The following is a 12,005-nucleotide window of genomic DNA, read 5'->3' as shown; positions in this document are numbered from 1 at the left end:
GTTAGCTGTGCCGCAGCTAACTTCCTCCTGACGGGTTGCTAGCTATTAGCTGGCAAGCTAACTTCAGCCTCGAGCGTCGTCGTTTCTTACCTTGAGCGTGACGTCACAGAGTTTCCCCTGACGTCGGATCTCCTCCATGACGACATAGCCCCTTGCCGGCAAGTCGTGTACTGAGAAATGAACTAAATCCTCGAGCTCTTCGCAGAAAACGTCTCCCATCGTCAGCACGAGCGGCGGAGCGGCGCAAACTGACACCACCGAGCCACCGTACACAGCCATGAGCCGTGACGTCCCGGTAACCGACGAAAGGGGGGAGGTCTCAGCCTTCAGAATAAAAGACTCGGCTATCAAAGCAAAGACTGTATGTACATTTATACATGATTGCAATTGTTATTATCATTGTTATTATTATTCCGTGTGTCAGGCGGGCAGGGTCGAATGAGACTTCAGCGCGTTTATCTGCTGCAGATAGATAAATAATAGCTGAAAAATGAAGCGGAAGTTGTCGGAAGTTACGTTTCCTCTGAGGCCAAACCAGCTTACACATCAGAGAAGATGTGTCACATGACCCTGCTGAAACCAAAACAAACAGAAGCTCCTGTTCATGAGTTTGGTGATGGAGGAGTAAAAAGACACCAAAGACTGAATCTAGTTTTATGTTTGTGATGATTTCTTAAAACATAATGTTTTCAAAAATGTAAACATTGTATCACTCATGAGCTTTTAACATGAAACTATGACGTTGTTTTGGTGAAAGACCTTTTTTAAGGCAATCGAACCACAGAGGTAGAGAGAAGCAGAGCAGGTAGAACTTCTTTGTTAAGAAGCTTTTTCTACGTTCTTTTTTATTATGAAATGGAATTTTGTATTAAAAACTGTCAGCCAATCAAACAGCAGCTTCAGATGAACAAAACAGCAGAAAAAAACCCACCGTTGTAAAAAAAAAGAAATAAAAAGTTTTATTCACATATTTTGGTGTTTGACCTTCAAAGACCTGAAGAACACCTGAAGAACACCTGAACACACCGTCGACCTCTTTCATGTTGATCCTTCTTTCTGAGGAGAATCCACGTTTGATGAATCGACACCAGAATCTGATCGACTTCAACAGGAAAACATAAACCCACCTGGACAAACTGTAGTTGGTTTGAGTTTGGGTTGTGATGGTGTGTTGTGTTCAGGAACATCAGTCAGAGGACAAACATCCAGATGTTTCTGCTATCTGAACATCTTGACCACAGCTGGGTTCATGTCTCAGCTCAAATCTCAGCTCAGCTCATCATTTTACAAAACTCAGAGTGTCCCTGAACGCAGCAACAGGAGTCTTCAAACAGTCCCAGGTCAGGCCAGGACTGAGGGCAGTATCTCACACTGGGAAACCACTAAGAACCAGTTCTACTGTTGAAAGCTAAAAACCAGCTCTTATTTCCATGATCGATCTTTTAATTGATTAACTGACCGATCATTCAGCTTTATAAACAATAAATAAGCATCTTCTTCTGTCTGACCAAGAGTCCGAAACCCAAACAGACTCAGTTACTGAGAGGCCGGAAACTGGAGTTGGAGAATGTTTGAGAAATGACTTAAAGGAGAAATCGATCATCGAGTCGCTGCAGTGTCTCCGTCTGGTCACCGGATCAAACATCAGTGAACACAGGGACATTAGAACTAGAGTTTGACACCGGGACTTTCTTCAAGACCAGACCTAAAGATCAGGTCATTAATCTGGACCCACTTTCAGTTCCCAACATGTCAGCTGACATTGTGTTTTAAATGTTCATTCAACACAAAACAGCTGATTGAGCAGCCGCTGATGTTCTGATGGGACTGTAACATTTCTGTATCACTTCAACACAATGCTGATCTGAACTGAGTGTCTGCAGCACAGACATCAAGATTTTAAATGTGGTTCTGTCCTGCTCAGGTCTGTGGAAAAATTCAGTTATTAACCAAAAGCTGTTTGAACTGGATTTTTTTCCACCACAGATTTATCTCTTTTTTTTGTCAATAAACCAAACACTTGGTCTGTAAGACAGAAAAACTCATTCTCAGTCCAAGGTGCCTTAAATGACCAACAGTAGAAAACGAGAGAGGTTCAGTTTACTGCCACAGAACACGGATAAAAACTGAACGTCTGAGAACCTGGAGAACGGAAAATAACTGGGAACATTCACAATAACCTGATGGATTCAGCTCTAAAATGAAGCTAACCCAGCAGTTGCCAGGAAGAATCCATCCGAAATTTGTTGATCTGGAAAACAATGAGCAGGAGTGGAAAATATTAGATTTGTAGTTGAAACATGAAGAACAGCAGAATGGTCCTTTAGATCCGTACAGAAATAAACAGAAGAAGAAGAAAAGTTCATCCAGGGACAAACACCAATAAAAAACTGACAGGTTATAAAGAGGCATCTACTCTACGCTGAGTTTGTATATGTGTCTGAGCGTATATCTGTGTTCTACGCCGACAGGTCGCTGTTCTCGAAGCGTTCTTGGTCGTACACCTCTGCCACTACCTTGCGTCCTCCGAACCAGCGGTGGTTGAGAGCCTGGATGGCTCGATTCATCTCGGCCGCCTCTGAAAACTCTACAAAGATCTTAACAATGACTTCTGCGTCGTCCTCCTCGCCCTGACGCTCCTGGTAGATGATGACACGCTTCACCTGACCGAACTTCCCGCACTCCTCAGTGACCTCCCCCTCCAGGTCATCGTCAATGTCATCAGGACCGACCATGTTCCTCAGGACCATCACAGTTGACTGATGGGGGAGATTAAGTGTTAGAACAACATTTTACTGAGGTCCATATGTATGTACGATTTACGACAAAATTACATTATTATCAGAAGTCAAACCCCAGACTACCTGTTCACTGAAGTACCTTTACATTCTCCTTTGTTTACTTCTTTTTCCTTCTCAAATGTTTCATTTGGTTTATTATTTTTTTGCCGTTATTCTGACAACTAAAGAGAGAGAGGGGGTTGACATGCAGCAAAGGGCCATGGGACTGATTTGAAACCGGGCTGCTGCAATGAGCACTAAACATTTATAGTATGTGCTCTACCAGGTGAGACACCGGCGCCATTCACATAACAGACTGCAGGACAGTGCTGGAAGGAAAACATTTCAAGTTTTATGTTGTACCCCCCCGCCCTATTTGCTAGCCAAGAAGTCCCAAGTCGAGACCAACAAGTCCCGAGCCAAGACCAACAAGTCCTGAATCAAGATCAACAGTCCCACATCAAAACCAACAAGTCGTGAGTCAAGACCAACAAGTCATGAGTCAAGACCAACAAGTCGTGAGTCAAGATCAACAAGTCTCAAGTCAAGATCAATAGTTGCACATCAAGACCTACAAGTCCTGGGTCAAGACCGATAAGTCTCGAGTCAAAATCAACAGTCCCATATCAAGACCAACAGGTCTCAAGTCAAGACCAACAAGTCCAGAGTGAAAATCAACAACTCCCGAGTCAAGATCAACAGTCCCACATCAAGACCAACGAGTCCCGTGTCAAGATCAACAAGTCCCATGTCAAGACCTACGAGTCAAGATCAAGTCCCGAGTCAAGATCAACAAGTCCCAAGTCAAGATCAACAGTTCCATGTCAAGACCAACGAGTCCCGAGTCAAGACCAACGAGTCCCGAGACAAGATCAACAAGTCCTGAGTCAATCAACAGTCCCAAGTCAAGATCAACAGTCCCACATCAAGACCAACAAGTCCAGATTCAAGATCAACATGTCCTAAGTCAAGATCAACATGTCCTGAGTCAAGATCAACAGTTCCATGTAAAGACAGAGTCCCGAGTCAAGACCAACGAGTCCTGAGTCAAGATCAACAAGTCCTGAGTCAAGACCTACGAGTCCCGAGTCAAGATCAACAGTTCCATGTCAAGACTAACAAGTCCCAAGTCAAGATCAACAGTCCCACGTCAAGACCAACTGGTCCCAAGTCAAGATCAACAGTCCCACGTCAAGACCAACAAGTCCCAAGTCAAGATCAACAGTTCCATGTCAAGATCAACAGTTCCACGTCAAGACTAACAAATCCAAAGTCAAGACCAACAAGTCCCGAGTCAAGATCAACAAGTCCCGAGTCAAGATCAACAAGTGCCGAGTCAAGATCAACAAGTGCTGAGTCAAGATCAACGGTTCCATGTCAAGACCAACAAGTCCCGAGTCAAGACCAATGAGTTCCATATCAAGATCAACGAGTTGCATATCAAGACCAACAAGTCCCGAGTCAAGACCAACAAGTCCTGAGTCAAGACCAACAAGTCCCGAGTCAAGACCAACAAGTCCCGAGTCAAAACTAACAAGTCCCGAGTCAAGACCAAAGAGTCCCAAGTCAAGATCAACAGTTCTGAGTCAAGATCAACAGTTCCATGTCAAAACCAACAAGTCCCATGTCAAGACCAACGAAGTTCCATATCAAGATCAACGAGTCCCATATCAAGACCAACAAGTCCCAAGTCAAGATCAACAGTTCCATGTCAAGACTAGGAGGTCCTGAGTGAAGATCAACAAGTGCAGAGTCAAGATCAACAGTTCCATGTCAAGACCAACAGTTCCACATCAAGACTAACAAGTCCAAAGTCAAGACCAACAAGTCCAGAGTCAAGATCAACAAGTCCAGAGTCAAGATCAACAAGTGCCGAGTCAAGATCAACAAGTCGTGAGTCAAGATCAACGGTTCCATGTCAAACCAACAAGTCCCGAGTCAAAACCAATGAGTTTCATATCAAGATCAACGAGTCACGAGTCAAGATCAACAGATCCATGTCAAGAGCAGGAAGTCTTGAGTGAAGATCAACAAGTCCGGGGCGTTGTGTGGCGTAGTGGTCTAAGCAGGCGCTCCATGTGTAGAGGCCACAGTCCTCGCTGCAGTTGGCCCCGGTTCGAGTCCCGCATGTCATTCCCCCTCTCTCTGTCTCCCCATTTCCTGTCTCTCTACTGTACTTTCAAATAAAGGTAATAAACTATCAAAAATATACTTAAAAAAAAAAAAAAAGAAGAAGAGTCAAGATCAACAGTTACATGCCAAGACCAACCAGTTTCGAGTCAAGACCAACAAGTCCCATATCAAGACCAATGAGTCCCGAGTGAAGATCAAAAATTTCTGAGTCAAGAAAGGTGAACTCTTCTCCTGGCTGTCCTGCTCCTGAGCAAGATTTGAACCCGTACCTCTTGCTTACGGAGCAGCTTCCTCATCACCATGTGCCTGGCGCTGCTGCCGCTGATGCTCATGTGCTCCTGTTCACTGAGTGGCTCCATGGCTCCATCCTGCTGCGCGTCCTGCTGACACTCCTCCTCCTCCTCTTTCCTCTTCACCTCAGAGCCAAAAGAGGCTACCGGTGTCTGGGGTGTGGCCAGCACCGGGTTCACCAGACCCACCTGAGGCACGCCAGGTCGAGCTGGGGTCACCCCTGAAACAGACAGGAAGCAGGAAGGACAGGATGGTCAGACGGGTGGCCGCGGTCTGGCTGCAGGAGCCGCCCCAGGCTTCTGGAGAAGAACCTCCTTCTGGACGTCAGCTTCTCCAACGTCTGGGACCAACCCCCAGCCTCTTCTACCAACTAGAATATACTCTGTGTGCAATGGTTTACCACACCTGTAGCGCCCTACTATGACCAAAGGTGGAGTTAAAACTGAAACGCTCAAACTGACTTCTGTTTTCTATCAGCAGTAAAAGCAGCCATTAAACTCCACCCGCCTGCGGTACATCACCACCCAACATGTAGCTGTTAACAAGTGCACTCACTGTGCAGAGTGAAGCATCCTGACTGTGGCTCTCAACTGCTGAATATTCTTCCTCTAGTCAAGTTTGAAACTAATACTTACGATTGGTGCTGATATAATCTCAGGAAACAGGAAGCTTTGGACTTTAGGTTAAGGAGATCTGTCAACCCCACTGACTGAACACCCCCCACCCCCCACTTCTGATGAATGTGTGCAGGTGTGTTGTTAAACATGACTGAAACTCAACAAGTCACACAGGATCTGAGACTCACTGGCCAACAGGAATGAGGGGCTATGTTTAAAGGGAGGGGCTAGAAACAGTCCTCTTCACTTGGTTGGTCAGTGTGCAGCAAAGGGGAGGGGTTAAGAGGTCACTGTCGGTGCAAATGTTGGGGGTCGAGAGAGGGGGAAGAGAAGAGAAAAAAACAGAGAGAGAGAAAAAAAGACAATAAAAGAGAAAATCTATTAGTGGAGACGCTTCTGACGAAGCAACACAAACAACAACTGGGACAAACTACTTCCTGTCTGGAGTCAGGACTGGTCTGACTATTGGAGGTGACCTCGAAACTGGATCAGAACCTACAGAGTCCTGAAAGATATCAGCTCTGATTTTGTGCAATGTTTATCAGATAGAAGTGTTGATTTGGTTTGTACAAGTATCTCGTTAACAGAAAAAAGTTTTAACTCAATGAGTTTTATCTTCAGTTATTAAAGATTCAAATCTTGTATGAACAGGTTTTCATCGTGTCATATTTATCTTTCAACACACAAGTTCTTTTCTTTATTATTTTCTAGTTCTCAGAGTTTTTTAACTTGTTCACACGTGCCGTTTCCTTGTCTCATCATTGAACTGAACACAGAGGAACAAAAAAGACTAAACACATCATAACAAAACATCTGTCCTGATCCACATCTGTTTATTTCATCTACATCAACGTTTCACAACAACTGAGTCAAACATTCACTAACGGAAATGATTTCCTCTGAAACTGTTTTTGAAAGTCTGGCAACAGAACATCAGTGACTCTGTCCTCTGCGTCCAGGGGTGTGAATGAGGGCAGGTAACAGTCTACAGGTGTCTAAGACGCTGTGGAAGGGGCTTCTGGATAAACCAAGAGATGGCATGCTGTGATAAATATGAACAGGCTCAGACTGTGACTGGCTGCACACTGATGCTTTAGACACGAGACCTTTAATGTGATTGGACAGCAGGTCATCCTCGTTAAAATGGGGTGGGGTTTATATGTATGTGGGCAGTGTTGTAGGCGTTCCTACCTGTGATGACACCTGGAGCTTGGGCGGCCATGACGGCCTGAGGAAGTCCTCCCAGCTGCTGAGAGAGGAGCGCCGGTCCGGCCAGAGCTCCAAGAACCGACGCTCCCACGGCCTCCTGAACGCACGACAGAACAAAGTATAAGACATGTCAGATACTGTAGAAAAAACACTCTGTCATTTTCTGTTTGTTTGTTTGTTTGTTTCTCTGACTTGGAGAGCTGGCAGGGGGTGGAGCTTCATACCTGAGCAGTGATTTTGGCGGTAGCGGCAGCAGCAGCCACGGCGGCAGCAGCTGGAAGTCCTCCAGGTGTTGTTGGTGTGAGGAGGGGCATCGGCGGAGTCACGGCCTTCCCCACCCGCAGGTACTGACCCCCCAGGTCAAACAGGTTCATGGAGGCCACGGCATCCTGAGCAGACTGAGGCTTCTCGTACTCTGAGACCAGGACAGCAGACACAAGACCATCAGATTCAGGTCTACAGACTGCAGCCTCAGCGGCGCCCCCTGACGCAGTGGTCCTCATCACTGTCAGGTAACCTTTGATTTTACCTGCTCCTTTTAACACTCAATTCACCTGCACTGTTTCATTCATCAACATGGTCTGAAGTGTTTCTGACCCAGTTTGAGGTGGGTGTGGTTAACCTGCTAAGAAGAGTACATGAAATGGTAAAACATCACATTTCCTGTCACCACAAGGGGGCGCTATGACTCTAACTGAATTTTGGCGTGTAGGTGGCCAGGATTCTGATCACACATAGAAAGTTTGGAGCAGTTTGGACAATGTGTGCTGGAGTTAGAGTGAGTTGATTTTTCATGGTGACTCTTTGAAATTCTCCGCGCCGCCACGTGCGGGTCCTCCAATGAAAGACTGATGGATTCTGTAAGAGGAGTTTGTTAAAGTACGTAACCATCAAATAAAAAAAAAATTGCAGATTTAATTTAAAATGGCTGACTTCCTGTTAGGTTTGGACTATGGGTGCAAGAGGCTTTTTTGTACGTCTGGTGTGTTAGAACAGGTTTACAGGTGCCTGGCGAGTTTCATACATGTAAGTTAAACCGTGTCGACAGGAAGGGCCTCACTGACATTTCCTAGGGGGCGCCACGTGGTCACATGTCCTCAGGTGTCCTCACCGATGAAGCCGTAGCCCTTGTGTCTCCCGGTGGTGGGCTCTCGGGACAACATGCAGGACTTGATCTTGCCAAAAGCCTCGAAGACGCTCTTGATGTCGTCGTCGGAGAGGTCGGGGTGAACCGACGCCACGTAGATCCTGTTGAAGGCGCGAGCTTCCTCTGCCAGCTGGTCGATAATAGGCTGAGCCTGGCCGATGTTACTGGGCCTCCCAACCTGCGAGATGAGGAGCAGAGACAAAGTCAAAGACCTCAGACTGACACTAGAGACTGGTCCACAGCCTAGGTCTGTACTGGTCTGTGATGGTCTGTACTGGTCCGTGATGGTCTGTACTGGTCTGTGATGGTCTGTACTGGTCTGTGATGGTCCGTGATGGTCTGTACTGGTCCGTGATGGTCTGTACTGGTCTGTGATGGTCCGTGATGGTCTGTACTGGTTCGTGATGGTCTGTACTGGTCTGTGATGGTCCGTGATGGTCTGTACTGGTCCGTGGTGGTCTGTACTGGTCTGTGATGGTCTGTACTGGTCCGTGATGGTCTGTACTGGTCCGTGATGGTCTGTACTGGTCTGTGATGGTCTGTGATGGTCTGCACTGGTCCGTGATGGTTTGTGATGGTCTGGACTGGTCCATGATGGTTTGTGATGGTCTGTACTGGTCCGTGATGGTTTGTGATGGTCTGTGATGGTCTGTACTGGTCCGTGATTGTTTGTGATGGTTGTACTGGTCTGTGATGGTCTGCACTGGTCCGTGATGGTTTGTGATGGTCTGTACTGGTCTGTGATGGTCTGTACTGGTCCGTGGTTGTTTGTGATGGTTGTACTGGTCTGTGATGGTCTGCACTGGTCCGTGATGGTTTGTGTTGGTCTGGACTGGTACTGACTGGTCTACACAGTGGTCTGTGATGGTCCATGATGGTTTGTGATGGTCTGTACTGGTCTGTGATGGTCCGTGATGGTCTGTACTTGGTCTGTGATGGTCTGTACTGGTCTGTGATGGTGCGTGATGGTCTGTACTTGGTCTGTGATGGTCCGTGATGGTCTGTACTGGTCCGTGATGGTCTGTACTGGTCCGTGATGGTTTGTGATGGTCTGGACTGGTCCGTGATGGTCTGTATTTGGTCTGTGATGGTCTGTGATGGTCCGTGATGGTCTGTACTGGTCCATGATGGTTTGTGATGGTCTGTACTGGTCCGTGATGGTTTGTGATGGTCTGTACTGGTCTGTGATGGTCTGTACTGGTCCGTGATTGTTTGTGATGGTTGTACTGGTCTGTGATGGTCTGCACTGGTCCGTGATGGTTTGTGATGGTCTGGACTGGTACTGACTGGTCTACACAGTGGTCTGTGATGGTCTGTGATGGTCTGAACTGGTCCGTTATGATCTGCACTGGTCTGGACTGGTCTGCACTGGTCTGGACTGGTCTGGATCCTAAGGACCAGTACTCACTTTGATGTTCCTGCCTCCTAAGACGACAGAGTTCATCTGCTCCAGCGCCAGCTGAGCCGCCTCAGGCATCTCATACTCTACGAAGGCGAAACCCTGCAGAGGAACACGGAGGGTTAACGTCTGTCCCTGTGAGTCTGGATCACTGAGTCCGGGTCCTGACATGACTCCATATCCACCTCACCTGCACACGAAAAGTACAGGAAGTCATTTATCTGACCTCTGACCTCTACTGTAAGACACTGAGGGAAGTTCAGGACGTCCTGGTCCAGTTTCCTTGTGACTGATCCAGGTCCAGTCTCATCCTAGTCCTGACCCACATGTGGATTAAATCTGGATCTGACCTTTGCACTCAGCTGTGTGTGTGTGTGTGTGTGTGTGTGTGTGTGTGTGTGTGTGTGTGTGTGTGTGTCTGACCTTGTGTTTCATGGTGACAGAGTCCCAGGACATGTCGATGCTCTTGATTGGTCCAAACGGAGCGAAGGCCTGTCTGATGGTGTCCTCCCCCAGCTCATAGTAGATGGAGCCGACATAAACTCGACACATGATTGCCAGAGCTCTCTGACGCTGAGCCGCCACCTGAGAGAGAGAGCTGATCAATCAGAGCTGATCAGAGCTGATCAATCAGAGCTGTTTGCCGAGGTGATACGAGAGATTGATGATCAGCTGTCTCAAGTGAGAAGCAGGTGAGACAGTGAAGTACTTACTGACTGCAGGGGAGACAGAGCGTCTCCTAGACCCATCGTCAGAGACGCCATCTGAGACAGAGACAGATTACACCTGAGGGTCACGGACAATCATCACACCTGTCACAGCTTTTAAAAGGTGTAACAGCTGTTGCACCTGACACAGCCGTTCCTCACAGACTGAAGACTGTTCAGACCGATCAGAGCTGACGTGTCATTATCACAGCAAACACCTGAGCAACAGTTACCTGAGCAGCAGGTGGTGTTGTTACCTGGAGGCTAGTGAGCTGCTGCTGCTGAGCCAGAGTCTGTTTGACCAGAACACTTTTAATGCTCTGCTCCATGGCGTACTTCTTCGCCTGCAGACAGGACACACACACACACAGTAAAACTTTAAAAGCAGATTTTCATAAAACCTTCAGTGATATCTCATGTTTCTGCTAGTGTTTCACAATAAAAGCATACATCCTGTCATGCTTTCTTTACATTCTTAGAGCCTGCAGGGCTTTTATTGTGAAACATCTGACAGACAGGTGTGTGTGTGTGTGTGTGTGTGTGTGTGTGAGACCTTCTGCAGCGCCTCCTGCTGGTTGGGGGTGAGCGGCGGCAGGCCCAGCTTGGTGGTGGTGCTCTGTCCATTCTCCATGATGAGAGCCGGCCCTCCCTGTTAACACCAGGAGAACAAAACAAACACACCCTGTGATTCCTGAGAAGTTATTGTATTGATTCATTGATTAATCACTGTTAGTATTCAGATGTTTGAATAGAGACACAAATATAAACAAACTGTTTGTACTGATGCTTGTTGTTTGATTAACACCACTATTAATTATCATTAATTAATCTGCTGGTTATTTTCTCTGTCCTTTGATTGTTTCTTTGTCAAAGTGAAAACTTTACAATTAAAATCAAAATAATCTTAATTTATTTAAAACTTCATCCATCATCACAGCTGCTTACATCATGTTGTTTATAAACAAGCTTCATGTGTTTGTAAACATCTGGATCTGAAGGACCAGCAGTGGGAAAATAAATGTACTGCAGTACAAGTACTATACTTCCTTTGATGAACTGCAGTATAAGAAAATACTCCAGTGAAGTAGAAGTACTTCAGATTTGTACTTCACTACAGTAGCTGAGTAAATACATTTCCACCACTTGGTCTGTGACATCGCGTCGCTCATCTGAGGCTCATCTCATCGATTTCAGAAGTCCGTGTGTTGACCATGACGTCATCAGTCTAACGATCAGATGTCGCCACCTGTCCAGGTGTTCTGCCTGCAGACGGTTATGTTCTTCCTGGCAGTCAGTTAGCTTAGCACCAGATAAAAGGACCGTCTCTTCTGTTAGCCTAGCTTAGCTCCTGCACTTCTGCTGCGTGTATCGATCTGTTACAACTGATCGCCTTTAGACCCGATCTATCAGTTTGATTGATTCCAGACTGTGTTTGTGCTTTAACGGTAAACACTGATTCCTCCGGTTAGCATTAGCTTGGCATTAGCTTAGCATGCGTCCCTGAGCGCAGACTGACAGGTCATAAATGAACTCACCGCAGAAACTGCCGCCGCCATTCAGCCCAGCTGCCGCTCCGCGAGCTCCTTCTGTCAGCGTCGATCCAAATCAGTAATCAATTATTTCTGATGTTTGAGTCTGTTTGAGCAGCGGAAACACCGCGGCCATCCGTACGTCACTTCCTCTGATGATGGTTTCAGAGTAAAAGCCCCGTGTGAACTGAAG

At 46.7% G+C, this 12,005-nt stretch overlaps 2 protein-coding genes across 4 annotated transcripts in view; both read right to left on the bottom strand.

The window, feature by feature from the left end:
- klhl18 (kelch-like family member 18) overlaps positions 1–314 on the bottom strand; it is a 9,385-nt gene extending 9,071 nt beyond the window's left edge. Inside the window, exon 1 of the mRNA XM_023412051.2 lies at positions 91–314. Coding sequence (XP_023267819.1) covers positions 91–279 — 189 coding nt within the window. The 5' untranslated portion in view covers positions 280–314. The remainder of the gene's footprint in view (positions 1–90) is intronic.
- Positions 315–828: 514 nt separating this feature from the next.
- puf60a (poly-U binding splicing factor a) lies at positions 829–11,976 on the bottom strand. 3 transcript variants are annotated; one of them, XM_023412052.2, is made up of 11 exons: positions 11,819–11,976; positions 10,837–10,932; positions 10,517–10,627; positions 10,290–10,340; positions 10,000–10,161; positions 9,586–9,678; positions 8,142–8,355; positions 7,255–7,445; positions 7,013–7,127; positions 5,183–5,424; positions 829–2,759 (listed from the first exon to the last, which is right to left on the bottom strand). In XM_023412052.2, exons 1-11 carry the CDS (start codon positions 11,837–11,839, stop codon positions 2,460–2,462), a joined length of 1,596 nt encoding a protein of 531 aa, XP_023267820.1. In that variant the 5' UTR covers positions 11,840–11,976; the 3' UTR covers positions 829–2,459. The 3 variants fall into 3 exon arrangements, with proteins under 3 accessions (XP_023267820.1, XP_023267821.1, XP_087031686.1); XM_023412053.2 differs by having other exon boundaries at positions 10,541–10,627; XM_087175560.1 differs by lacking the exon at positions 9,586–9,678.
- Between the last annotated feature and the right edge of the window lie 29 nt (positions 11,977–12,005).

The sequence above is a fragment of the Seriola lalandi genome, unplaced genomic scaffold (genome assembly GCF_002814215.2).
Source record: "Seriola lalandi dorsalis isolate HSWRI2012SDOR001 ecotype SW California unplaced genomic scaffold, Sedor1 jcf7180002054475, whole genome shotgun sequence".
Taxonomy (NCBI): Eukaryota; Metazoa; Chordata; class Actinopteri; order Carangiformes; family Carangidae; genus Seriola; species Seriola lalandi.
The sequence above is the reverse complement of the archived record's forward strand: the minus strand, read 5'-3'. Positions and strand labels throughout refer to the sequence as shown.

Excerpts from the sequence above, each read along its gene's own strand:
- puf60a (XM_023412052.2), bottom strand. The coding sequence starts at position 11,839 with ATGGCGGCGGCAGTTTCTGCG. Across the intron at positions 7,446-8,141 it reads CAAGGGCTACGGCTTCATCG|AGTACGAGAAGCCTCAGTCT; the intron begins GTGAGGACACCT and ends TCCTGGTCTCAG. Across the intron at positions 5,425-7,012 it reads AGCTCCAGGTGTCATCACAG|GGGTGACCCCAGCTCGACCT; the intron begins GTAGGAACGCCT and ends TGTCTGTTTCAG.